This window comes from Balearica regulorum, chromosome 5 (assembly GCF_011004875.1).
Source record: "Balearica regulorum gibbericeps isolate bBalReg1 chromosome 5, bBalReg1.pri, whole genome shotgun sequence".
NCBI classification, from domain to species: domain Eukaryota; kingdom Metazoa; phylum Chordata; class Aves; order Gruiformes; family Gruidae; genus Balearica; species Balearica regulorum.
The window spans coordinates 71,230,797-71,255,401 of NC_046188.1; the positions used below are offsets into that span (position 1 = coordinate 71,230,797).

A 24,605-nucleotide genomic window follows, 5' to 3' on the forward strand; every position below is an offset into this window, starting at 1 on the left:
CCGGACGTGGGGCTGAGCCACCAGCACTGCCCGGGCACTCTTTGCCGGGAAGGGCAGCCTTGGGCTTTGCCGCCAGGTGGGATTTGGCCACTTCCTCTGAAGTCGGTTGGCGTTACTCACATCCTACCAGGGAAACAACAACTCCTCGGCTACATCTCTCCCTCTGGATCCCCTTTCCGTTAGGTTCTGCCAGGAAAAATCAACCTTGGGGTCCCCATGGCGGGGGGGCACGGCCAGGTCTGGCAGGGGCACGTGCCCAGGAGCGGCCGCGGCGGCAGCTCGGCTCACCAAGGCGGGAGGGACGCACACGGCGCCTGCCGGCAGCGCTTCTCCTTTGGAGGTTTGAGCGCCAGCCAGGCCGCAGGGATGGGGATCCCCCTTCCGCCACCGCCCAGGCTCGTGGTCGTGCCGCAGCCGCCGCCATCCCCGGGGCCTGCGCTCGCCTCCCTTCGCCGGCTCCACGGTGGCCCGAGAGAGGTCGAGCCGCTCGGCGTGCCGGAAGGTGCGGGGCTGGGGTGGGATCTGTCCCCACTCTTCCTGGGGGTGACCCCGACACCCAGCCCCCAGCCCCCAGCAGTGGGGGGGCAGGGAACGGGCAGGAGGGCGCTGTTCGGTGCCAGGGTGGGCGTGCGCAGCCAGTTTGCACGCAGGAGCAGGCATGCACACACGTGTGTGCTCAGCTGCCTGTGCAGGAGTTGGTGCACGACTGAGGCAAGTGTGCAACCGGCTGCTTCTGCAGAGGGATGCTGGGGAGGGAGTGTGGGTAGGTACGGGGCGCAGTGCCGTGAGGAGGAGCGTGGGCACGTCACCAGTGGGGTGGGCGGACGCCTGCGTGGGCCCGTGCAAGGGGGTCTGCAGCTGCTGCACGTGGAAGCACACCCACAGCTGCACACGCGTGTGCCCAGCTGCACACACTGTCCCTGCGCCGGCACCCACGGGGCCTCGGGGTGCAGCCGTGGGGGGGTATTTCTGCCCGCCCCCCCCAGCCAGGCAGCACCCACGGGTGCCCCACGCAGGCCGAGGCGGGGACACCCAGCCGCAGGCGCGGGCAGAGAGCTCCTCCTGGTGGCAGCCCCCGCGCCAGCGTCCCCCCTGCCCAACGGGGCCCCCACCCCTGCCCGGGGCCGAGAGAAGAGCCGGGGGACCCCCAACCAACCAAGGAAGTTTTATTGTCCGGTCCGAGTGGCACCAAAATCCTGACCTGCTGCTCTTTGTCTGAGGGTGATACAAGGGCAGGGGGCGAGGGGAAGGGAGGGGGCTCGCTGCCCCCCAGCCCCTGGGACACGGGGACCAAGGGGAAGGGGAGCGCTGGGGGAGGCCCATGGGCCCAGGAGGGGGGAGGAAGTGAGGGGAGGGGTCGGGGACCCTCGAGCATCGTACAAAGTGCATAGATATGTGTGTGTGTGTGTCTGTGTGTGTGTGTGTGTCCCACCACAGGAGGGGACAGGCCTGATCCTGGAGACAGCAGCCATCGGCCTCTGGGGACGCGCTGGCAGGAGAGCGAGTCTGGAAGAGACAGCGGGGAGCGGGCGGTGAGGACCCCGCAGGAGCACCAGCCCCAGGGGCAACCCAGCCCGGGGGGTCCCTGCCCGGAGCAGGCAGGAGGGTGCTGCCCCTCCCGGCAGCGCAGAGCCCAGAGACATGGGGACACACTCCCCCCCGGGCCACCCCATCCCTGCACATCCCCCTCCAGCCCCCCCGGACACACAGCCCCAGCACAGGGAGGGGGAGGCCCCGGCTACGCCCTGCCTGGGCACTGGGAGGGTCCGGGGTCCCCCAGCATCCCCCCAGCTCCCGCGCTCACCCCGCTCAAGGTTTCTTCTTTTTCAGCTTCAGTGCCTGCAGCCAGTGGGGGGGGGAGCCGTCAGACCTGGGAGGTGTTGGCACCGCATCAGCACAAAACGCCCCCAAAACACCCCCGGGGACCCAGACCGACCCCCTGGGGGCACAGCCAAGAGGGGCCCCTGGCTGATCTCGGCTCCCAGGGGGCCACGGCCGGGCAGGGGCAGGCAGGGCAGGCAGGCAGGCAGGCAGGCAGCTGCCGCGTTGGCTCGGGCTTTAAGGGCTGCGTCCCAAGCACTGTTTAGGGTGGAGCAGCGGCTCCCCAGGCAACGAAAGCCGGGCCCAGCAAAGCCTCCCCCCGCGCCCAGCTCCCGCCTGGCAAGGGCCCGGCCCTGCCGCCTGCCAACGCCAGAGGTACGCGCCCGGAGAGCCCCAGCACCCCTCAATACCCCTTTACACCTCTAAAGCACCCCAAAACCCCTGTGCCTCTAGAAAAACCCACCCTCAGTGCTGCTCCAGTGGGGCACAGAACAGGGTAACGGCCCCCCAACACCTCGCCCTGTTCAGCATCTTCCCCGCACCCTCAGCATCGGGCTCATCTGTCCCCAGGCCTGCACGCACCCCCAAGCCCCCCTTTCCACCTCCGTCACTGCCCAGGCCCCAAGGCACAGCCTTCGCCTCCCCACGAGGGTCCACGTCCCCCAACTCACCCTGAGGACTTCTCCGGCTTGGGGGGCAGCGCCAGGGGTTTCCCACTCAGGCCGGGGATCTTGCAGGACTTGGAGCGCTGCACATGGGGGTCCCTGGGGGGGGCTGCCTTGCCGTCCCCCGGTGGTGCCCCCTCCTCGGCCGAGCGGTTCCGTCCCCTCAGCTTGGCCTGGGCACAGAGGAGTGAAGTCAGGCTGGCCCAGCGCTCTGCCCCCTCCCAAATCCTCCCACCGCCTCCTCCCCCTCCTTCCCTGCGCTGCCTGCCTTTGGCCCACTCCCCAAGTCCCGATCTGCCTCAGTTTCCCCTCCCCTCCTTAAATCCTCCCTTCCACCTGGCAGGAGGCGTCAGCCCGCTCGCCCACCTTCAGGGCGGATGTGTTGAGGCCGGGGAAGAGCGGCACCTTCACCCCCTTGCCCGATGGGGACGCTCGCACCCGCCGGCTCTTGGGCTCTTCCACTGCCTCCTCGTCGGAGGACGCTGCTGGGCGAGCTGGACGGGGCTCTGCAGGGAGGACACGGGGGACAGCATCACCGTCAGACACCTCTGCTGAGGACAGGTGGCCCCGTGGTCCCTCTCCTCTTGTCACCGTCCCACGGGCTCTCACCTGTGGAGTCCCGGAAGATCCAGCTGTCCCCCTCCGAGGTGGCCCCGGGGCGGAGGGCCGGCGCCCGGTGCCTGCGCTTGCGGCCCAGGTTGGCCTTGCTGCGGTACACGCTGCTGTCCAGGACCTCCGTGTCCTGCAGAGCCATGGGGACAGCTCAGTGCCCAGCACCGGGGAGCCCTGGGACCCCCACTCCACCCACCCAGTGGGCCCGCAGACCCCCCAACAGCCCTGAATCCGCAGCCTGTCCCTCGGGGGAGGCTAGGGCCGGAGGGTAAAGCCCCCATCCCCGGAGGGGGACAGGAACAAGGCCCCCAGACAAGCATCTCTGTGATGGCCGGGCACTCCCGGGCCGTATGAGGGGGCTGGAAGCCGCCCCCTCCCCACTCACCTCCAGGAAGGTGAACTCCTGCCCGGTGTGGTCCGTGGGTCCCTCGGGCTGCGGGGTGCCCAGGGAGAGCCTCTTCTCCTCCCAGCTCGGTGGTCTCTTCCCATCCGGGTGGTCCGAGGGGGATTCTTCGCTCTCTGAGTCCGACAGGGTCGCACCAGCAGCCTCTGGCAGTGGAGGGGAGGCCCTGGGGCTCCGTGGGGCAGCGGCCAGCTCAGGGAGGTCTCTCTCCTCCTCGGTGGGGCTGGGCGGCTCGCTCCGGGGGGGCTCCACAGCTGGGGAGTCAGCCAGAGCACCGCCCATCGATGGGCTGGGGTCCGAGGGACAGATGCTTCTGCTCGGGGAGACAAAGATGAGACCCACAGTTCTTCCAGGTCCAGCTAACACAAGTGCTTCCCCTGCCCCGAACCTCACCTCCATCAGCCTGCAGGGGAAACTGAGGCACAGGGAGAGCCAAATGCTGCTCCAGTGAAGTCAGGACAGGACCCAGGTGTCCAGGACTCTCCCCCCCCTCCCAGGATCTCACACCAAGGGGGTTGCACCTCTGGGAAGTTCTCCCAAAGCCCCTTCCCAAAGGCTGGGGCAGAATTTGAGGTCTGGGGAGGGCGAGGAGGCTGCCAGACTCATAGGGGACTCAGGCCAGCTCTCCCCCTTGGGGCAGAGGAAGGGGTCAGACCACCCAACAGCTTCACCAGCCCCCAGGAGGTGGCCAGGGGGACACTAGGTGACCAAGGGGCCCCACGGGGCAGGAGGAAGAGGATCAGGGCCAGCCAGGGTGCAGGCAGGCACTGGCAGCAGGAAACTGCGTGGCTCTCGGGGTGGGGGCTCCCCGCTGCCCCATGCGGGTCGATCAGGCTGAGCCCTTCCCGAGGCCCGCGGGGCTTTTGCTTCCCTCCTCCTGGGATCCTTATTTTCAGGCAGCTTAAGGGAATTTATCATTTTGGGAATCCCCAGCTCCGTAAGTTTGGCCGAAATCAGGGTTCCCACATCCAGGCAAAGCAATAATGGCACGGGGCTAATTCTGCCACTTTTTTTGGGGGGACAAGGGAATACCAGCACCCCTCGAACTTGATGCATGGCTCCCCATGTTGGAGGGACACTGGAACAAGAAGCCCCGAAGGCATCGTCCCCTTCCGGATCAGCTCAAGACAGCAGATCCTGCCGGGACAAGTTGAAACCCAGTCCCTTGAAAAGCTCCCGCTCCAGTTGCGGGGCGGGAGGCTCCACGGGGAAACGTGGAGGCTGGGGAAGAGGAGCTCCGGCAGCCCGGGGCCAGAGGCAACAGGACCCTCAGCTACAAGTGAGGCACGGCAGAACGCCAGCACAAGGCCCACAGCATCGGAAGTCCCCGCCACAGGACGGCACAGGCACCCGAGGGGGACAGATCCCTCCCCAGGGCCACGCTGCCACCGCCAGCACCCTCCTTACCCGTCCGCCGAGCCGGCGTCATCTCCCGGGCTCTGCTCCCCAGTGCCGAAGTCCCGGCTCCGGGCTGCGCAGCGGGCACCAAATGCGCTAGCCCACTCCCGGCGCTTGGCCTCGGCGTCGCACAGCTCCGTGCTCCAGCCGGCTGCATCGAGGTCCTGGCTCCAGCCTGGCTCTTCCACCTCAGCCTCCCGGGGTCGGGCAGAGCTGCCCGGGGCAGGCAGGCTGCCCAGGCCCTGGCCCCAGGCCGGCTGGCCCAGTCCAACCCCGCCGGCATCACCAGCACCCAGGCAGCTGGCGGCATCCGAGCTGCTGAAGGAGAGATCCCTGTGCCAGTCTGCCAGCGGCTCCTGCAGGCTGCCGGACCTCATTCCAGCAGCCCAGGACATCGAGCCATCTGATGACGCTCCGGCGCTGGAGGGATCTGGCACCCGCTCTGTCCCGATGATGCCAAACTGGTTGTGGCGCTCGGCTCCTCCAAGCTCTTCAGCCCAGTCCCTGCTGTCAGTGGTACCGCGCTCCTGCCGGTCGGTGCTGCCCCAGCCGGGCTGCTGGGCCGGGGGATCAGGGGCACGGGAGCCAGGCAAGTCATCTTTCCTGACGCCAAAAGCATCGACCAGCTCGGTTTGGCCAATGCTGCACTCACCAGCCCAGCTCAGCCGGCCAGGACTAAACTCTCTTTCTTCCTTTTCAGTGTTCGTAGAGCTGTACTCGCTGGCCCAGGCCGGTCTGCTGGGCCTGAACTCACGGTCCTGGCTCTCCACGTCCCTGGTGCTGTACTCGTCGTCCCATGCTGGTCTGCTGGGTTTGAACCCGCTGTCCTGGGTCTCCATCTCTCTGCTGCTGTACTCGCTGGCCCAGGCCGGCCTGCTGGGGCTGAACTCACAGTCCTGGCTCTCCACATCCCTGGTGCTGTATTTGTCATCCCAGGCCGGCCTGCTGGGGCTGAACTCCCGGTCCTGGCTCTCCACGTCCCTGGTGCTGTACTCACCAGCCGCGGCTGGCCTGCTGGGGCTGAACTCCCGGTCCTGGCTCTCCATGTCTTGGGTGCTGTACTCACCACTCCAAGCTGGTCTGCTGGGGCTGAACTCCCGGTCCTGGCTCTCCATGTCCCTGGCGCTGTACTTGCTGTCCCAGGCTGGCCTGCTGGGGCTGAACTCCTTGTCTGGGGTCCCAGTGTCCCCAGTGCTGGATCTGCCAGCCCAGCCCAGCGTAAAATCCTTGTCCTTGGCCTCAGCATCCCTGCTGCTGTATTTACTGGCCCAGTCTGGGGCGAGCTCCCGGTCCTTCATCTCCGCATCGCTGGTGCCATATTCGCCAGCCCACACGGGCGCGATCTCCCCGTCCTGGCTCTCCGGGTCCCCGGAGCCGTACCTGCCAGCCCAGCTGGGCTGCCTGGAGCTCGGCTCCTCATCCCGCTGCTGGCCGTGTTCCACGCCGTAGCTGTTGCTCCAGTCAGCCTTCCCGGAGCCGATCTCCTCCCTGCTGCCCACGCTCTCCAAGCCGTAGCCCGTGCCCCACTTGGGTTTGCCGGCACCGAAGTCTCGATCCTGCAGGCAGCTTTCCCCCACGCCGTGGGATTTGGGCCAGTCGCTGCAGCCCAGTCTCGTTTCCTCCATCAGCTCTGTCCCTTTGTAATCGCTGCCCCAGTCCTTCCTGGCTGTGCCGAAGGGCCCATCCTGCTGGTCCCCATCCCTGACGCTGTGAGTGCCATCCCAGCTTGATTTGGTCCTGAATTCCCGGTCCTGCTCCATCTCACCAGGCCAGTCTCTCTCCCTGGCCACGGCCTCATGGGTCCAGTCAAAGGTGCTGGCCTGGTGAGCTCTGCCAATGCCAAATTCACTGCACAGGTCCTTCCGCGACCAGCCGAGCAGGTCCTGGGGGAAGAGGGCGAGAAGAGGGGAGAGGGGGGTTAAAGGCGGTCGTGGTCCCAGCAGACCCCGCAGCAGAGGAGAGAGTCGGAGAGGGAAAGAGAGGGGGAAATACCCTCGGATGCCTGGGGGACTCGGCACAAGCAGGGTCCCATCCCGAGGGGGGCCCAGATCCCACCGCCTGCCCTCCCCTCCCCACGCCGCAAGGCCATTTCTGCGGGCCAGGAGCTGCCGGTGTACTCACAGCGGCCACGCCTGCCCAGGGCCCTTCCCAGCCCGGCACCCCCCCAGCTCGTCCTGCGACTCCAGACCGGCCAGCAGCCGCCGGAGGACGGCCACGGTGCCCAGCTGGCCGGCCATGGCTCCCTGCAGGCCCCGCCTGCGGCTGCACCCCGGCCCTCTGGGCCTCACGGCACTGCCACCCAGCCCGCCCCGTGTCCTGCCCAGAGGAGCCCGGCCACCCCCGCCCGGCAGCCCGGCACCAGTCAGCCCTTGCCGCCGCAGAGCCACCCGCACCCCCTTACCTGCGGCCCCTCCGCGTCCGGAGAGCCATGCCCCGTGGCGCAGGCCCGGGGCGACGCCAGCAGCTCGGTCAGCCAGCCCGGGTCAGCGTGGGGATCGGGGCCCCTCGCGGCTCCTTCGGCCCGGCCCGGCCCGCCGGGGCCCTGCAGGCTCACCGGGCAGCCGCTCGCCGGCTCCCAGGCTGGGTCGGCCGGATCCGGTGGGGCAGCCTCGAGGAGGCCGGGCTGGGCGGGGGGCTCAGGCTCCGTCACGCAGAGAGGGGAGAGCGGCACGGCGGGGCCCTGCTCTGCCTCCCCTTCCTCCTCCTCCTCCTCCTCCTCCACCGAGCCCTCAGCCTCTCGCTGGGCCACGGGGCCCCCAGGACACGGAGCCCCCTCCACTCCCCGGCTGCCAGCCACCGTGGGGCTGTGCCCTTCAGAGCCGCTGTCACCCGGGGGGTGCGGGGGGCCGGGGGCCAGTCCCTCTCCATCCGACTCGCCCTCCTCAGACAGCCCCGAGTCGGCCGTCTCCCGGATGGGGGACTGGGGGGGGGGACGCCAGTCGCCGAGCCCCCCGCGAGGGGAACGTCCACTCAAACGACTGTGAAAGGCTCCAGCCGGACTCACTGCCCAGGGCCAGCTCTGGAGGCAGGTCCCCAGGACGGGGCAGGGCGCTCAGCGAGCCCCCCAGCTCCCCCATGCCCTGCCCCGCGGCCGGGGGCCGCAGCACCCCCTCCGAGGCACGACGGAGCCCCGAGTCCCTGGAAGGGGGAGGGGGGCTGAAATCGGGACTCTCGGGGGACTGTGGGGACACCGGGGAGTCGTCAGGTCCCTCTGGGGAGCCTGGGGGACGGGAGGCTTTAGCAGGGAGCTCGGGGGGTGGGCTGGGGGGGGACGGGTACTCAGCGGCGGCCTCAGGAGAGCCGGGGGGACAGGTGACTCTGGGGGGCAGTTCGGGAGTGCCGGGGGGGCTGGCAGTATTGGGGGATCCCTCTCCGGGAGTGTGGGGAGAGCCGGGGGAGCGGGAGACACCGAGCCGCGGCTCGGCTGTGGAGGAGGGAGCTCCCGGGGCCTGGATGGAGGTGGCCGAGACCTCGGCCAGAGGCCGAGCGGGGGATTCGGGGGAGCCGGGGGCCAGCGTGGGGGAGCCGGGGGCCGGGAGCTCTGGGGGGGCATCGGGAGAGCCGGGGGCCGAGGTGGAGGGCTCGGCGGGCTGGAAAGGAGCTCCTGGGGCCGGGCAGGCGGGGGACCGTGGGGAGCCAGGGGGTCCGAGGGCGCCCGGCTGGTGAGAGGAGAGCTGTGGGAAGAGCCGGGGGCGTCACGTCACTCGAGAGGAACCTCCCAGGCGCCACCCGCCCCCCAAACCTCAGCCCCCCTCTCCAGCGAGGGTCCCACCCACCGGCACCCCCTCTCCTCCCCAAACCCGAAGCAGGAGGTGCCCACGCTTCCTGCAGCGCCAGGCTGCTTCCTGCGTGAGTCAGCCCGGGCGGCTCCCAGCGGCCCCCGGCCCTGCCGGGCAGGGCACGGCACTGCCCCGAGCCCCCGCTGCTGCCCCCCTCGAGCCCCTCCGCAGCGCGGAGACAGATGGAGAGGAAGAAACAAAGCAGGAGGAAGTAAAACCACCCCCCAGCCCAGACCCCCCCACCCGCTGTGGGGCTGGTCACCCCCTGCCAGCACCGCCGGGGTCAGTCCCCCTCACCGCGGTGACCCCTGGGCTGCCACCCCGCTGTCACCGTGGCCCGGCGGCCCGGTCAGCGCCCGGAGCGCGGGGGAGAGAGGGGCTGGCGGGGAGCCCAAAAGGGCCTGCCCTGCCACATACCTGCCGGGTCACCAAACCCCGGCTGGTGACTCACGGCTGCTCCCTGCCCACGCCTCGGCACCGGAGCTGGCACACGCCACCCCCTCCGAAAGCCTGGCCCCGCACCCTGGCACCCAGGGCGAGGGGCACCCGGCTTCCCCGGAGGCAGGGGCGGTCAGCACCCCGAGGAGAAAGGAGAGACACGCACCCCGCAGAGAGGGAGCCCCGGAGGAGACAGGAGAGCCCCGAAGGAGAGAGCCCAGGAGCGGAGCCGCCGCGGCGTGGGAGGGCGAGGCGAGAACTCACGTCAGGGGGGGAAGGCGGCCTCCGGCGTCCGCGGGGGTCCCCGGCACAGCTCGGGCCGGCTGGGGGAGAGCCGCTGCCGGAGAGAGACGGGGAAGGAGGGTGAATTCCCCCCGTGCGCCTCTCCGCTCTGCTCTCCCACCACCCGCCCAGGCGCCTCCCAGCCCCAAACCACCCGCGCTGGCCGCAGCAGGATGGAGTCGGGCGAACCACAAGAGGCCCTTCAATCGCTGCAAGCCGTACCCAAAACCAGCACCGAATTATGAGCAGGGTTTTGACAGCAGAGGGGAGGGAAGCAAATCAGCTGCAATCCCCTTTCCGGAAAGTTTTCAGCCTTTTGCAGAGTGAGTTTCTCACACTCTGGTTTAAAATAGCCCCCGTCTCGCTCTCCCAGAGGTGCCCAGCTTTCGGGAGCGGGGCCAAGCCCTGGCTCTCACCCAGGACATCCTGCGGCCAGGAGTGCCACAGATCTGCCCGCTCCCTTCGCCTTGGCACGGCCCGGCAGGAAAAAAAATAGAAAGGGTGGGAACAAGGGAGCATTTCCCAGGGGGAGCGACCCCCTCCCCGTTATTCCCAGCCTCGGGACGGCCGGCTGGCTGGCTGGCTTCCCAGCCCTCGGGGGCTGCAGGCGCGCAGGCAGCTCTTCAACCGGGACAGCCCGTTCCTGCGGTCTGAACAAACCGCCCGGCGCTGCAGCGGCTGCCCCGGCCTTCCCACGGAGGCAGCTCAAGGCGCTGCCTGCTCAGGAGGAGCACCGGCCTCGTGCCGGCAACCAGACCTCAACTCCGTTATTCCCGTCCCCGGGACGGCTCGGAGCAACGTCCCCCGGCCCCGCAGCCTCTCACACACACCCCCCCCCCGGTCAGTCCCCGGCCCCTCACCTCGTCTCGGCAATCGGGCGTCCATCATCCCCCGTCCCCAGCTCGCCCACCGCAGGTTGGGGTGTCTGGCGGGCTTCGCCGGGGGGGGCTCCATCGGCCTCCCCGCTGGGGCGCCTCCGGAAGGCGGTGAAGGTCTTGGAGCCGAAGCGAGAGGAGGGATCGGGGCAAAAGGGCGAGAGCCGGGCTCGGTCCGGGCTCCCCGGGCCCTCCCTGCTGTCCATTTTGGCCAGGATCTCTTCCACGGTGGTGCCTGGAAATCGCTCCGGTTTGGTCGCCACTGGCACCGGCGTCACCTTGAAGGGAGCCAGGCCTTTGCGAGAGGGGGTCGGCGGAGCGGGGGGCACCTCCTCGGCATGGGCCGAACCCGGGTCCTCAGCGGCTGTGACCGGAGGGGACGGGAGCCCCTTCCCATTGGGGGTCTCGGCTGACTTGAGGGTGAAGGAGGGGCGCCTGAGGGGCCCTCCCGAGTTGCCCCCGCCGTAGGGCTGCGGCCCTGCCAGGCGGTTCATCTTCTCGGCGGAGGGCAGCTCCGGACGAGGGTGCCGCAGCCCCGGTGGGGGGTGCGGCAGGGAGGGCTTGGCGGGCAGGGCCGGCTTGGGCAGCACCCGGGGTTTGGGCCGGACGGGCGGCTTGGGGCGAGCGTTGCCTGCGAGAGAAGCACGGAGAGGAGAAACACCATGTTGGAGGAGCACCACGGCCCCACCGGGCTCCCCAGGGAAGGCCAGCGGAGCGCACCGGGCCGAGAACAGATCTGGGGCACCAGCCTGGCATCCCCAGGTGGCCTTTCCCAGCCAGACCAAACTGGCAAGTGCCTCGACCCCCATTTCTCCCACCCCCGTGGGGACAGACCTTTCTCGGGGCTGCCGGCCGCCAGCCCAGCCCCCCCGGCGCCTGCAGCAGAGGCGCAGGGCAAGGCGGGGCGCAGGGGCTGCGGCTGGGAGGCCATGGCGAAACCGGGGCTCAGCGGATGCAGCACAGGGTCAGCCCCTGGGAAGAGAGGAAGGAGGGAGAAGCGTTTCAGGGAGCGTGCCTTCGCCCCAGCTCCGAGGCTGGAGGGACTCAGCGGCAGGCAGCCGCCTCCTCCAGCCACGCTGCGCCATGGTACCAACCTCCCGGCCCCGCGCCAAACCCTTGCGTCCACCTGTGCCGACACCGGGACAGCGTGCCAAACCGCTATCGTGCTGCCAACCCTCTCTCGGCCAGTACCACCCTTTGTACACCGTCCCCAGCTTGTCTGCACCGACAGGGCACAGCACAGCAACCCCAGACCCCGCGTCAGCCCCTCCCCTCTGCCTGTACCCCCTCACGCTGATGTACCCCAGACTGCGTACCGCACACCACGAACCCCCCAAGCACGGCGCGGTTCCTCATTTACCTGTACCATCCCTGCGTTAGCCTGTGCCGGCGCCCCAACGCGCACACGTCACCCCCACCGACCTGTGCCAACCCCCTCCAAACACCGGGCCGCCCCCCAGTTTGCCCCAGTAACCCCCTCAGCCCGCCCGCCCCCGGCCCCACGCCGAGTCCCGCAGGGTGGGTCAGCCACCAGCAGCCCCAGAGGTGCCGGCCGGGCCCCCCCCCGAGCCCCATGGGGCCGGGAGCACCCCCGGACACACACCCCAGCCTCCGCCACGCCGGCGCAGGGGCCGCGGGGTGCCCGCTCACCTTCCCCACGGCAGCCTCATGGCCGGAGTGGGTCGGGGACACGGGTGGGGGGCGCAGGGCGGGCGGGAAGGAGGGGAAGGGGGGGGTTACCGTCCCCACGGGTCTCACGCTGCCGCCGCCGCTGCCGCTCCCGTGACTCACCGGGGCTGCGGGGACAGGAAAAACCCGCTCGGTGCCTCCTCCCGGCCCTGCCCTCCCCTCCCCTCCCCGCCTCGCTCCCTCCTGCCCCGCCGGGGTCCACCGCCCCACCGCACCCCCCACCCCCCCCAGACCTCCCCCTCCACCCCCCTTCCACGGGGGAACCGGCGTCACGACCGCCCCAACCCACATCTGGAAACCATCGGGCCCGTTTCCCAACCCCTTGGCAGCCCCGGGACGGTGACGAGGCCCCGCTCCCCGCCCCGGGATACGGGTCCGTCCCGTGTGTGCGGATATATATCCACCCTCCCAAAAAAAGTCTTCCTCCGGCGGGGCCTACTCCCGTTACCCCGACAACGAAGCCCCAGCTCGAGTAGGTGGGTAGGCCGCAACCAGCGGGCCTAGGCCCGTCGCCGTGGCAACGGAGCCCCCCGCTCGATTTTGGGGAAGGGTGGGGGGGGGGGAAAGTACCGGGTACGTTGTGCCCGCCGGGGGGCCGAAGCCGCGGAACTCCGCGGCTTCGGCCCCCCGGCGGGCACAACGTACCCGGTGGGGTGTTTAAATCCCGGTTTCCCGTAGGCCCGGCCCGGCGGAGCGACCCCCCGCTCACCCGCTGCCGCCACCGCTGCTGCTGCATATTCATGAGCGCGCGCCCGCCCCCCTCCCACCGCCGGCCACGCCCCTCCCCGCCAACCAACGAGAACGACGGGCCAGAGCGGCCTCGCCGCCGCGTGGCCGGGAGGACCACTGAGAGAAGCGGCTAGAGAGGCGCCGTGCCCCGCCCATCCCGCCGCTGGGTTTACCATAGAGAGGGCGCTAGAGGGGCTCCCGCCGCTGCCTGACTGTTGGGGTGTTGGCGGTGCAACGCCGACAGGATGGGGGGGGGGGGGGGGGTTACCCGGCCATACAACCGGGTCCTGCCCGCCCCACAGACACCCGCCCCAGACCAGCCATCCGCGACACCCCAGGGCCTCCCTGCCCAACACCCCGCTGCGGGGTACAGCCGGCTCGCAACACCCAGGCCCTCCCCGGCTGACACCCCACCCCAGCGCACAGCCGGCCCGTCGTACCCCAGGTCTCCCTCCCCGCCCGACGCCCCGCTGCAGCAGGCTCGCAACACCCAGACCCTCCCCGGCTGACCCCCTGCTACAGCCCCTGCGACACCCAGCTGCAACACCCGTCCCGCTCGCAACACCCGGCCAACACCGCGCGGCAGGGCTGGCGGTGCCGGTAAACAGGGCGGAGGGGAGAGCGGGGAGCCAGGGCCTCGCCCTGTCCCCAAGGGGCCGGTTCCCCCGCAGCCAGGCCGGGAAGCGGCCGCAACAGCCGGCGCAGGGGAAGCGGCGTTAATCGGATCAGCCCCCGCGCCCGCCGGTTCCCCCCGCCGCCGCGGCTCAGCCGGGAGGTGGAGAAAACCCCAAATCGCATCAGGATCGACCCGGGGCCTCCATTAGGAGCCTGATGGCTCCCGGGCGGGAGCAGGGGCTGGGGGCCGCTAATGGACGGGCAGTGAGCTCAGCCCTGGCCCCCGTTCAAGGGCTGCGGGAAGGAGGGGGGCCGCGAGCCGGGGGCCGCAAACCAGGCCCTGGGCCCCGCTCCCGGGGAAGGAAGGAAGGGGGGAGCCGGCCCCGCACCCACACTCACGCCCTCGGTGGGGTTTTTTTATTCAATCTGCGTTGCCATGTGAACGGACCCAAAATACAAAAAAAAAAACCAAAACAACCAAAACAACAAAGGAAAGAAAAGACAGAAGCAAACCCGAGTATTTAAAAAAAATAAATTGATGCGAAACAGGGCTGAGGTGGGACCAAGGCCCCTCCAGGGCCTCCCCCCGCCCCCGGGCTGCCGCTCCCCCAGCCAGGCACTGAGGGCACGGGCAGGGGGCCGGGCTCTCCCACCCCGTCCCGCGTCCCCCCGCAGGCGTGGCCAGGGGGGCTGGGAGCCGGCCGGACCCAAGACCCAGGTCCCTGCCGCGGGGCCGGCCCGCCCGGTCCTCGGGGCCGATCTGGGAACTGGCCTGGAGCCCGCTGGGCACGGGGCTAATCCGAGCCGGACGCCGATTCCTCCGAGCTGGGGGGTGGGCTGGCGGCTCCCTCCTCCTCCGAGTCCTGTGGGCAGGCATGAGGTCAGGGCGGCGGGGACGAGGTCAGGGCGGCAGGGACGAGGTCAGGGCGGCGGGGATGAGGTCAGGGCGGCGGGGACGAGGTCAGGGCAGGGCAGCCGCTCCTGTTCCCCTGCCTCTCCTGTGCCCCGCAGCGGGGACGGGGTGACAACGGGGACTTGGGGACAGGCAGAGGCACGGGGCAGCCCCAAGCACCGTCCCCCACGCGTGGGACAGACACGGGGATGCGAGCAGAGGGTCCCAGCCCCTGCAGGGACGGGCCCAGGGGGCCCCTTCCAGAGGGAAGCGGAGCGTTCCCCAGGGAAGGGGGCCAGGGGACCCACCCCTGCCAACCCACCTCCTTCTTGCTCTCTCCGGAGGAGCTCTCGTCGCTGGAGACGAACTCTTTGCTCTTGAAGCTCTCGCTCATGCTCTTGGCAGGGGACTTGGTGGAGGACAAAGACTTGGAGGAGGCACCTTTCTTCTCCGCCTTCCCCTTCATCTGCTTCTCCTGCTTCTTCTTCTTCTTTTTAGACCTCTCCCTGGGCGCGCGTTGGGAGGGTGGAAGGGAGAGGAGAAGCGTTACCCTGCTGACAGCCCGCCGGCCCCGTCTGGCGCCGCAGAGCCGAGGTCGCTCCTCGCACCCCGCAGGGCCCAGGCTCTGCCACGGTGGGGAACGGCCCCGTTTCGGAGAGGCGAGGCCCTGCCACCCCCCCGCCAGCGCACTCACGCCTTGGAGCTCTCGGACTTGCTGCCCACGCTGTACTCCTTCATGGCCTTCTCGTAGTCCCTCCTGGCATCTTCCGCCTTGCGATCCCATTCCTGCAGCGAGGGCAGGAGGTTACTGGCGCCGCCTCTCCTCCCGCTCACCACCAGAGCCCCACGCCGGCGATCCCACGGCGTCCCCCGCTCCACCCCGTCCCTCACCTCTTTCCTCTCCTTGGACATGGCTTTCCAGAGCTCCCCGGCCTTCTTGGACAAGTCTGTGATGCTGATGCCGGGGTGGTCGGACTTGATCCTCTCCCGGTTGGCGTTCAGCCAGAGCATGTAAGCCGACATCGGCCGCTTGGGAGCATTGGGGTCTTTCCCCTTCTTGCTCTAGGAGGGCGGGAGCAGAGAGGAGGAGGATGGACGCCTCGAACGGCACCATTCACTAAAGACCTCGGGACCCGGGGCCGGGCCTCGGCTTGTCTCCTACACCCTGCCAGCAATGGGGCTACACCGTCGGGGCTACACCGCCAGCAGACGGGCTGACAGGTCACAGCCACGGAAGCTGAAAGGGCAGGCTGTGGCAGACCAGTGCCCCAACAGCCGCAGGGACTGGCTAGGCGCGGACACGACACCCGCTGGGACAGCCTCGACCCAGGCCGGTCGCGGGCAGTCAGGCCGGAACAACCGACTCGCAGCGAGGTGGCGGCACCGGCGAAGCGGCTCGGCTGACGGGCTGCGACCGGCGTTGCTCCCCACAGGGAACCACCGGCAAGCCGCGCTCCAGGAGCGGGTCCTGCTCTGCACGCCGCCGCCAGCGGCGACCTCTCACCTCCGGCTGCTTCTTGCGGGGCTTGCGGTCCTTGACGATCTTGGCCTTCTTGGCCGGCTTCTTCTCGTCCCGGTCGCTGTCGCCGTCGCCGCTGGAGGAGCTGGCCGAGGCGTTGCTGTCAAACCTGCGCGGAGGCACCTGGCATCAGCAGCAGCTCGAGGCCCCCGCCCCAAAAAGGTGAAGCACGAGGTGGGGGAGGCGTAGCAGCGACGCGCAGGCGGCAGGGCTTGCCCCCGGGCTCCAGCAGCCCATAATTCAGAGACTTCCTGAGCTGAAGCTGCTGTGCTCGTGCTTAACAGCCCTCAGGGGATTTCCCTTCCACGAACACGGCTCATCATTTTCTGACTTCCTGTAAATTTTAGGCACTCGCAACACCACACGGCTCAACTCCACCAAGAGCCGCCTCCTCCTGCCGGGCTGAACCGGCTCCCAGCGCACAGGGCGGCCCTTCGCGCCCCTGCGGTTCTCACCCGCCTGCTCCCCCAACTCGGGAATTCGGGGAGCTGCGTCCCATCCTCCTCCCGCTGCTCTCGCTTTTCCAGCCTGAACAGCCGAGGCCTCGTCCAGGAGCCACCCGAACCCCCCACCGCCCTTCTCCGACCCTTTCCGGTTGTGCAACGTCACTGCGACAGAGCGGGCCCAGAACCGCACCGCTCCTCAGGATTTTGAGGCCCAGGGGTTTATAAGGCGATACCGGCCGTAGCCAGAGCGTCCCCCAACCTTCACGCAGCCCCACGCCACCGCCGCCCCCACAGAGCACCTTCCAAAAGCCCCCCCAGACAGACCCCTGCCCAGCCTCTACTCACTCTTCAGCCACGTCGTCATCCTCTTCTCCAGGGTTGAAGGACTCATCTAGGAGAGAGCGCAGGGGCCGGCTTAGAGCGAGGCGAGGACGGACCGGAGCGGGGGGAGAGGCCTGAGCACCGCAGACAGCCCCCCAGCAGTCCCCACGCCTCACCCGTCTCCTCCCCAGAGCCGTCGCTGCTGTCGTTGGCGTTCTCCTCCCGGATCTTGCCCTCCTCCTTCATCCTCTCCAAGTAGGCGTCGTGCTGGTCCTCATCGGAGTCAGCGTATTCGTCGTAGCTCTGCTTCATGCCCTGCGGCAGAGACGGCGCGAGTGAGAGCCGCTCCCTGCGCCCCCCCACCGGCACACACACCCCCCCCCCCCGAAACTGCAGCTCCTGGCATGCTGCTGGCGGGCACGGCCCCGGGCAGGCCCCAGACACATGCAGGGGGCGGGGGGGGCGGGACGCCCGCCACCTCCCCTCCTTCGAGGGGCAGAAAAGTTATCTGAGTTAGGGGGGGCCCTGCAAATCATGCCGGGGTTACTGGGTTTAGTCAGGGACCACCACGGCCATGCAGAGGAAACCTGCACCAGGAGGAGGAAGAGGAGAAAGAGGAAGGGATATCGCACGGACCTTTTTCCTCTACAAGGGCAAGGAGAGAAGAGAGAGGTGAAAAAAAAAAAAGGGAAAAGCGGCAAAATTTTGGAGAGAAGACAGCCCCCAGCCCTCTCCCCACCCCGGCCGGCGGGCAGTGGTCCCAGCGGGGAACCAGCACTGCTCAGCAGGTACCTCCTTCAGGCCTCGGTTCTTGATGTTCAGCTTCTTGGCGTTGACAAAGTCGAAGAGCTTCCCGTACTCCTCCCTGCAGGACAGGCGGGGCGGTCAGGGACGGGTACCGGCCGGGGTGCCGGCAGCACGGCGAGCAGCCTGGCGGGCGCAGCGAGAGCTCGCCCCGCGCCCCGCACCCACCTCTCTATGCTGCTGAAGGTGTACTGCGTGCCCTGCTTGGTCTCGATCTCGAAGTCGAAGGAGCGGGTGGTGGTGGTCCCGCGGGCAAAGTTGACGAAGGAGATCTCGTCGAAGCGGATGTGCACGGGCGGCTTGTGCACGTAGATGAAGCCGCGCTCCAGCGGGTAGAGGAGCCCTGAGCTGGCCTTGTAGGAGCAGGTGATGCACTGGGCTCCCGAGTGTCTGCGAGGGCAAAGGCAGGCGTCTGAACACCCGCGGGGAGCAAACGCGCTCCCCACGCCCACCCCCGCGGCGAGACATTGGGCCCCGGCAGCCCGGACGAGCCCCTCGGCCGCCCCCCCCCCAGCACGAGGCTCGAATCTCAGGAAGCCCCTTCTCCCCGACAGCAGAGAGTGGGGGGCCGCTCCCGCTCCCCGTCAGGGAGGATCTCAAACGGCTGGCCTCAGACCACCACACCAGCAGCTTCTCCTGCCCCCGGGAGGACAAGGCTTTGCGCCTCCCCCACGTCCGCGCCCTCTCCCGCGGCAGGAAGATCCCGCGTCCCGCCATCCACCCCCTCGGCCGGCAGCAGCACGCCTCACCCCTGGAAGTTGCCAGGCACGGTGATCTTGCGATTCACCAGCGCCTTCATGACCCGGCTGACCATCTCGTAGAGGGAGCCCGACATGTTCTTGGTGAGCCGCCCCTCGAAGCGTTTCTCCACCTCCTCCCTGCGGGGCCGAAAGAGAGGGCAACGGTGAGAGCGGGAACCCGGGGGGTTCGTCACCTCCCTCCCAGCTCCCCGCAGCCCCCAGACCCAGGGAGGGGGCCGAGGAACTCACTCGTTCATGTTGAGGGTCAGGGAGATGTCCTCGTCCTTGGAGAAGAGCAGGATGAGGAAGTGGTAGCGGGTCTGGCCTTGCTTTATCGGGGGGTCCAGGCTGATCTGAAAAGAGAAGGGGAGTGAGGACCTGAAATCCCCCGAACCCATCACCCGGGGGAGGCAGGGCCCCTCGCCCCCTCCTCACCACAAAGAACATCTGCCGCTGGTCCTTGTGCGGGAGCAGGAAGAGGCGCAGCACGGTCGTGTAGGGGATCTTGTAGTCGAAGGTCTTGCCGTGGAGGTGCAGGAAGGTGGGGTAGATACGGATGTCGTACCGCCCGCGAGGCGTCAGACACTGCAGCTCCCGGAAGATGCAGATGGCATCTCCGGTGGCCTGGATCACGTCCGCCTTGGAGAGGACGTTCTGAGCGAAGGCCTGCAAGGGAAGGGAGTTACGGTGGGGCGAGGGCGCCCAGCTACCCCTTCCGCCCAGCCTGCGACCCCCGCGGCCCTCCGCTCACCTCCACGGGGTCCACGCCGTCCTCCTGGGTGGGGGGCACGTAGAAGCGAACCTCCATGAGCGAGACCTCGGCGTCATCGTTCTGGTGGAACTCCAGCGTCACCTCGTTCTTGCCCGTCGTGCACTGGGAGACGTTGCTGAGGGGGATCTCGAACACCGGCTGCTCCCCGATGTCAAAGGAGAGCAGCTGCCCTACGGGGCAGGAGGGGAGAGCAGCCCGTCACCGCAGGGTCGGAACTACCGCGCTGCGAGGCAGGGACAGGGTCCGCCCTGCGGGGCAGACCCGCGGTGTCCTCCTGGATCCCGTCTCCAGCAGCAGCCTCGGTCCCCTCCCAGAACCCAGCAACGCCTCTCCTCTGCCCCATCGCATTCCCACGCTCCCTCCCAAACCTCCGGACTTTCTCCTTCCGGCTACGGCCCCGGAGACGGACGCTGATCAGAAACGAACAGGAGAGAACCGTCTGTTCCCACATGCCCCCAGCCTCAGACCAGGGAGGAGCGTCCACCAGCTGCCCTGGCTCCTTCGGGAACCGACAGGCTCTGCCGGAGGCGCACAGCTCCCACGCCGCCCTTTCACGCTGAGCGTTCCCTGCCTGCAAAGCCTCCCCCTGGACCGGCTTTCCTGGGACGGCTAACGTCCTCGCTGCCCCCGAGGACACCCCTAGAAGGTGGGCCGCTGCCCAGGGGACCAGCTGGTGCTGCAGGAACAGCCATGCTGGTGGGAAACCATCCCGGCCACCAGCCCAGCCCCACCGGGCACGGAGGTTCCCTTCCCCCAGTAACGGCATCACCGCGACTCACCTCCGAACCTCACCGTCCCCCAGTTCCAGCCCTTCACGCACAGGTCCTTCTCCGCCAGCTCCAGGCGATAGTGGGCCTTGAAGAAGTCCGAGAGCTTGTCAAACTCCTGGGCCGGGGCGAGGAGGAGGGAACGCTCGTTAGAAACAACCACGTACAGGCGGGCGCTGCCCAGAGCCCGTAACTGGGACGCAGCTCCCCCCCCCCCCCCGCCAGCACAAGGGAAACGGCAAGAAAAACGGGGGTCAGCGCTGTTCTTGGGGGGTCAGCGCTGTTCCGTGAGGCTTGCAGGGAGCGCAGCTCCATACAGGACAAGCGCGAGCAGCAAGAGAAGAGACGCCAGGCAGGGACAAGGACGGGCCAGGCGCGCAGGGGCCGGGGGACTCACCGATTCCCGGAAACCATCGTATTTGTAGACGTGGCCGTTCTTGGTGAGCAGCTTGAGGCCGTGACCGAGCGCCACGCGCCGCCACACGCCCTCGGCCAGCTCCGAGGCCTGGATGTTGTCCACCTTCCCCGTCTTGCTGTTCTTGAAGATCACGCCTTGGCGGCTCAGCCGCAGCCGCCCGTCGTTCTGGCGGGAGAGGCGGGCGTGAGGCGGGGACGGCTCACCCCGCGCACAGGGGAACAGCCCGACGCCGCCGACGGGCTCCGGGGCAGGCAACCGCCACCCTTCGGGTGCAACGGGCGGCTGCACAACTCCTCCAAGCGAAACAAGGCGACTTCCCCAACCGCCCACCAGCTTCAGCCCTGACAGGCTCCTTACCGCCCGAATTTGGGATTCAAGCGGCCACAAGAGAGTCGCCAGCACCCTCGGTGCCGCTACAGTGCTGTAGTTCTGTCGGGCTTTTGGGGACAATCTCCCAAAAGCCAGAGGGCTACGGGTGACCCAGAAACACTCAACACCACCGCCGGACTCCCCTGCCCGCTCCCCCGCACTGGAGCGGGCCGACGGCCGACACACAACCCTCTCTAGGCAGCTACGGCGTAAAAGGGCGGACGCACGGAGCTGGCATCCCTTTCCCTCCTGGAAGCGTTCCCGACGGCAAACGAGCTGGCGCTAAAGGCCCCCGTCGATGCTCCAAAACGCCCCGGCCCTGGAAACGAGGCGCCTCCGCTCCCCGCTTCCAGGCGAGATCAGCAAAACGCGCTCTGCCGGGACGAGGCGGCGGAGGAGACGCCGGGGCGGGGGAAGCGCCCCGCAGCGTTTCGGCTGGCGGAGCAGGTCCCGACGCGACGTGCCACCCGCCGGGGCCCAGGCGGGTCTCCCCGGGGACCGCGTCCCCCGCAGCTGCTCACCATGGATCCCTTCACCTCCTGGTAGATCTCGTTGAACTCCAGCGTGTCGGCCATGGCGGCCGGGGGAGGCTGCGGCACCTGGGCGTCGGGAAGGGAAGGAGGCCGAGCGCAGCCGGTGGTTCAGCTCCCCCCCCAGCGCGGCATGCCCCGGGGACGGGGACCGAGCAGCTGCGGGGGGAGAGGAGGGTGAGCTGGGCTCGGCCGGGCGGCCCCGGGAAGATGGCTGCTGCAGGGGGGGAGGCTCTGCGGGCCCGGCCACGCCGGCACCCCCAGAACCGAACCTCTGCGTGTGTCCCCCCCCCCGCCCCCGCCCCCCGGGCTGGCACCGACCGACCCGCGGCTGGGGGCGGACCGACCCCCCCCCCCCCCCCCCCGGGCCCCTCGCCCCCTTCCCCAGACGTGCCGCGGCCCCAGGGCCTTCCCCCCCCCCCCCGGCCCCTCCAGCCCCGCCCTTCCCCTGCCCGGTGCCCCCCCCCCGCACCCCGACCCGCCCCCCCGCTGCTCCCAGCCCCCAATTCCCCCCGGCCTCAGCTCCCCCCGGGGCCCCAGCGCCTCCCCGGGCCCCCCCGGCCCCGCTCGCCCCCCCCCCCGGCCGGGCCCGCCCCCCCCCGCACCGCCGACACTTTTCCCGCCTGCGCAACACGAACCTCGCGCGGAGCCTCCCCCCGCCGCCGCCGCCGCCGCCGCCGGAACCCGCCCCCACTTCCGCCATAGAGAGGAGCCGCTCTGGGCGCCACCGCCGGGCGCGGGAGGACCGCGCCGCCACGGAGCGGCCGGGACCATAGAACGCCCGGAGGACTCCGGCTAGAGAGGACGCGGCGTCCCGCGCCCGCCCCGCCATAGAGGTGGCGGGTGCGGGTTGGAGGGGGGGGGGGTGTGGCTAGAGCGGCCGCTCCGCCGGGTCTCACGTGCCGCGCTGCCTCGCCCGCCACCATAGAGCGGCGGGAGGCCTCCGGCCGGAGCGGCCCCCGCCGGCTGCCCCGTGTCGCGGCGCCCATTGGTCAGCGCCGGGCGATCCCCGTGACGTCACCGCGGGGGGGGCACCCCAAGAGGGGAGACCCCCGAAGGGAGCAGCGGGCACCCCAAGAGGGGCACCCCAGGCCTGAGGGCCGCACCCGCGGGGCACGCCCGGCAGCCCAGACACCCCCCCCGGGGACCCCCAGAACCGGCACCCCCGGTGCGAGGGGGGGGCTGGGGCACCCGCTGCCCCCCAGGAAAGGGGGGGGACCCCTCCCCTCCCCCCCCGCCCGTGCCTCCGCCCCTCCCTCCTCCCCCCTGCCCGCACCGCCCCCCGCTGCCCGCACCCCTGCCCGCATCACCCCGCTGCCGGCACCTCTGCCCGCTGCTGCCCTGCCCACATCCCTCCGCTGCCCGTACCTCTGCCCGCTGCTGCCCGTACCCCTGCCCGCAGCTGCCCTGCCCACACACCCCCGCTGCCCGTACCCCTGCCCGCCCTGCCCACATCCCTCTGCTGCCCGTACCCCTGCCCGCAGCTGCCCTGCCCACATCCTCCCGTTGCCGGTACCCCTGCCCACACCAGCCTCCGCTGCCCGTACCCTTGCCCGCAGCTGCCCTGCCCACACCCCCCGCTGCCCGTACCCCTGCCCGCCCTGCCCACACCCCCCGCTGCCCGTACCCCTGCCCACACCCCCCGCTGCCCGTACCCCTGCCCGCCCTGCCCATGCCCCCCCCGCGCCCCGGCACCCGCTGGGTGACCGAATTCTTCTCGTACGAGACCACCAAGTCGGTGGTGGTGAAGAGCTGGGTGGTGGGGCCGTCAACCGCGGCGTGCAGCTCCTCATCCCTCGCCTACTTCATCGGGTGAGACCCCCCCCGGGCGGCCCCCGCCCCCCGCCCCCCCTCCTCTCCGCGGCCACCCCGGGCGGTGACACACGCGTGTGTCAGCCGGGCACGCCGGGGGGGGCCGGGGAGCATCTCGGGGCGGGGCCGGGGGGGCGGCGGCACGGCCGGTGACCGGGGGGGGGGCGGGGGGTCTCTGCCCCCGGGTGCTCCCCGCGGGGTGGCAGCGGCCACGCGTGACCAGCGGGGGCGGGGGGCGAGGGCCGGCGGGTCCCGGGGGGGCGAGGGCAGGTCCCCAGGGGGGTACGGGCAGGTCCCGGGGTACGGGCAGGTCCCCGGGGCGGTACCAGGCAGGTCCCGGGGGGGTACGGGCAGGTCCCGGGGGGGTACGGGCAGGTACCGGGGTACGGGCAGGTGTCGGGGGGGTACGGGCAGGTCCCCGGGGAGGTACCAGGCAGGTCCCGGGGGGGTACGGGCAGGTCCGGGGGGGTACGGGCAGGTGTTGGGGCGGTACGGGCAGGTCCCCGGGGGGGGTACGGGCAGGTCCCGGGGGGGGTACGGGCAGGTCCCCGGGGGGGGCGAGGGCAGGTCTCGGGGGGGGGGTACGGGCAGGTCTCGGGGGGGGTACCGGGCAGGTCGGGGGGTGCCGGGCAGGTCCCGGGGGGTGCCGGGCAAGCCGGGGGGTGGGTACGGGCAGGTCCCGGGGTACGGGCAGGTCCCGGGGTACGGGCAGGGGCAGGTCCCGGGGGTACGGGCAGGTCCCGGGGTACGGGCAGGTCCCGGGGTACGGGCAGGGGCAGGTCCCGGGGTACGGGCAGGTCCCGGGGCACGGGCAGGTCCCGGGGTAGGGGCAGGCCGGGGGTGGGTACGGGCAGGTCCCGGGGCAGGGGCAGGTCCCGGGGTACGGGCAGGTCCCGGGGGTACGGGCAGGGGCAGGTCCCGGGGGGGTACGGGCAGGTCCCGGGGGTGGGTACGGGCAGGTCCCGGGGTACGGGCAGGTCCCGGGGTACGGGCAGGTCCCGGGGCAGGGGCAGGTCCCGGGGCAGGGGCAGGCCGGGGGTGCCGTGCCCATCGCCCCCCGCGGGCCTGCGGCAGGTGGGTGTTCCTGCACGAGAAGGCCTACCAGGTGCGCGACACCGTCATCGAGTCCTCGGTGGTGACGAAGGTGAAGGGCATCGGGCGCTATGCCGGGCGCGTGCTGGACACGGCCGACTACGTCACCCCCCACCAGGTGGGACCCGCGCGCCCCCCGCCCCTCCCCCCGCCGCCTCAGTTCCCCGCGGGCGGGGCCGGGGCGCGGGGGTGACGGTGACCCCCCCCCCCCCCCCCAGGGCACCTCGGTGTTCGTGGTGGTCACCAAGCAGATCCTGACCGAGAACCAGGCGCAGGGCGTCTGCCCGGAGGTACGGGGGGGGGGGAGCGGCGGGCTCCGTGTGCGTGTGTCCCCCCCCCCGGCCCCCGCCCGGGCTCACGGCCGGCCCCGCAGAGCGAAGCCGAGTACCGCTGCACGGCCGACCGCGACTGCCGGGGGAAGAGCCCCGCCACGGGCAGCGGTGAGGGGGGGCCGGGGGGGGGGGGGGGGGGGGTCTGTGCCGGGACCGGGCCCCCCCGGGCGGCCGCGCTGACGGGGTTCCGCAGGGGTGCTGACCGGGCGCTGCGTGCCCTACAACCGCACCCTGCGCACCTGCGAGATCCGCGGCTGGTGCCCGCCCGAGGTGGACACCGTGGACGTGTGAGTGGGACCGGGGGTGTGGGGGGGGGGCTGGGGAGCGCGGCCCCCTCCGTGTCCCCAGGGACACCCCCCCTCTGCTGCCCCCCAGGCCCGTCATGCTGGAGGCCGAAAACTTCACCCTCTTCATCAAGAACAGCATCCGCTTCCCGCTCTTCGGCTTCGAGAAGTGAGTGGCACCGGGGGCACGGGAGCCCCCCC

At 70.4% G+C, this 24,605-nt stretch overlaps 3 protein-coding genes across 4 annotated transcripts; 1 reads left to right on the forward strand and 2 right to left on the reverse strand.

Moving 5' to 3' along the window:
• Positions 1–1,150: 1,150 nt before the first annotated feature.
• On the reverse strand, positions 1,151–12,516 carry TNKS1BP1 (tankyrase 1 binding protein 1). The gene is given in 14 exon segments (XM_075755704.1): positions 1,151–1,506; positions 1,805–1,870; positions 2,493–2,659; positions 2,853–2,992; positions 3,096–3,228; positions 3,484–3,814; positions 4,909–6,782; positions 7,301–7,828; positions 7,830–8,573; positions 9,381–9,453; positions 10,259–10,904; positions 11,108–11,245; positions 12,014–12,069; positions 12,216–12,516. Coding segments are annotated over 13 exon segments (4,929 nt in total). The 5' UTR covers positions 12,254–12,516; the 3' UTR covers positions 1,151–1,506; positions 1,805–1,809.
• Positions 12,517–13,696: 1,180 nt separating this feature from the next.
• Positions 13,697–21,768, reverse strand: SSRP1 (structure specific recognition protein 1). 2 transcript variants are annotated; one of them, XM_075755705.1, is made up of 17 exons: positions 21,523–21,768; positions 20,876–21,043; positions 19,965–20,150; positions 19,580–19,685; positions 18,780–18,970; positions 18,464–18,694; positions 18,278–18,381; positions 18,038–18,166; positions 17,457–17,678; positions 17,277–17,349; positions 16,661–16,799; positions 16,509–16,554; positions 15,703–15,826; positions 15,090–15,260; positions 14,893–14,984; positions 14,521–14,704; positions 13,697–14,169 (listed from the first exon to the last, which is right to left on the reverse strand). In XM_075755705.1, exons 2-17 carry the CDS (start codon positions 20,927–20,929, stop codon positions 14,101–14,103), a joined length of 2,121 nt encoding a protein of 706 aa, XP_075611820.1. In that variant the 5' UTR covers positions 20,930–21,043; positions 21,523–21,768; the 3' UTR covers positions 13,697–14,100. The 2 variants fall into 2 exon arrangements, with proteins under 2 accessions (XP_075611820.1, XP_075611821.1); XM_075755706.1 differs by having other exon boundaries at positions 21,490–21,523.
• A 524-nt stretch (positions 21,769–22,292) lies between these two features.
• P2RX3 (purinergic receptor P2X 3) lies at positions 22,293–24,589 on the forward strand. The gene is made up of 6 exons (XM_075753107.1): positions 22,293–22,696; positions 23,771–23,906; positions 24,007–24,078; positions 24,162–24,228; positions 24,314–24,407; positions 24,496–24,589. The coding sequence occupies exons 1-6, from the start codon at positions 22,557–22,559 to the stop codon at positions 24,575–24,577; spliced, it is 591 nt and encodes a 196-aa protein (XP_075609222.1). The 5' UTR covers positions 22,293–22,556; the 3' UTR covers positions 24,578–24,589.
• The last annotated feature ends 16 nt before the right edge of the window (positions 24,590–24,605 follow it).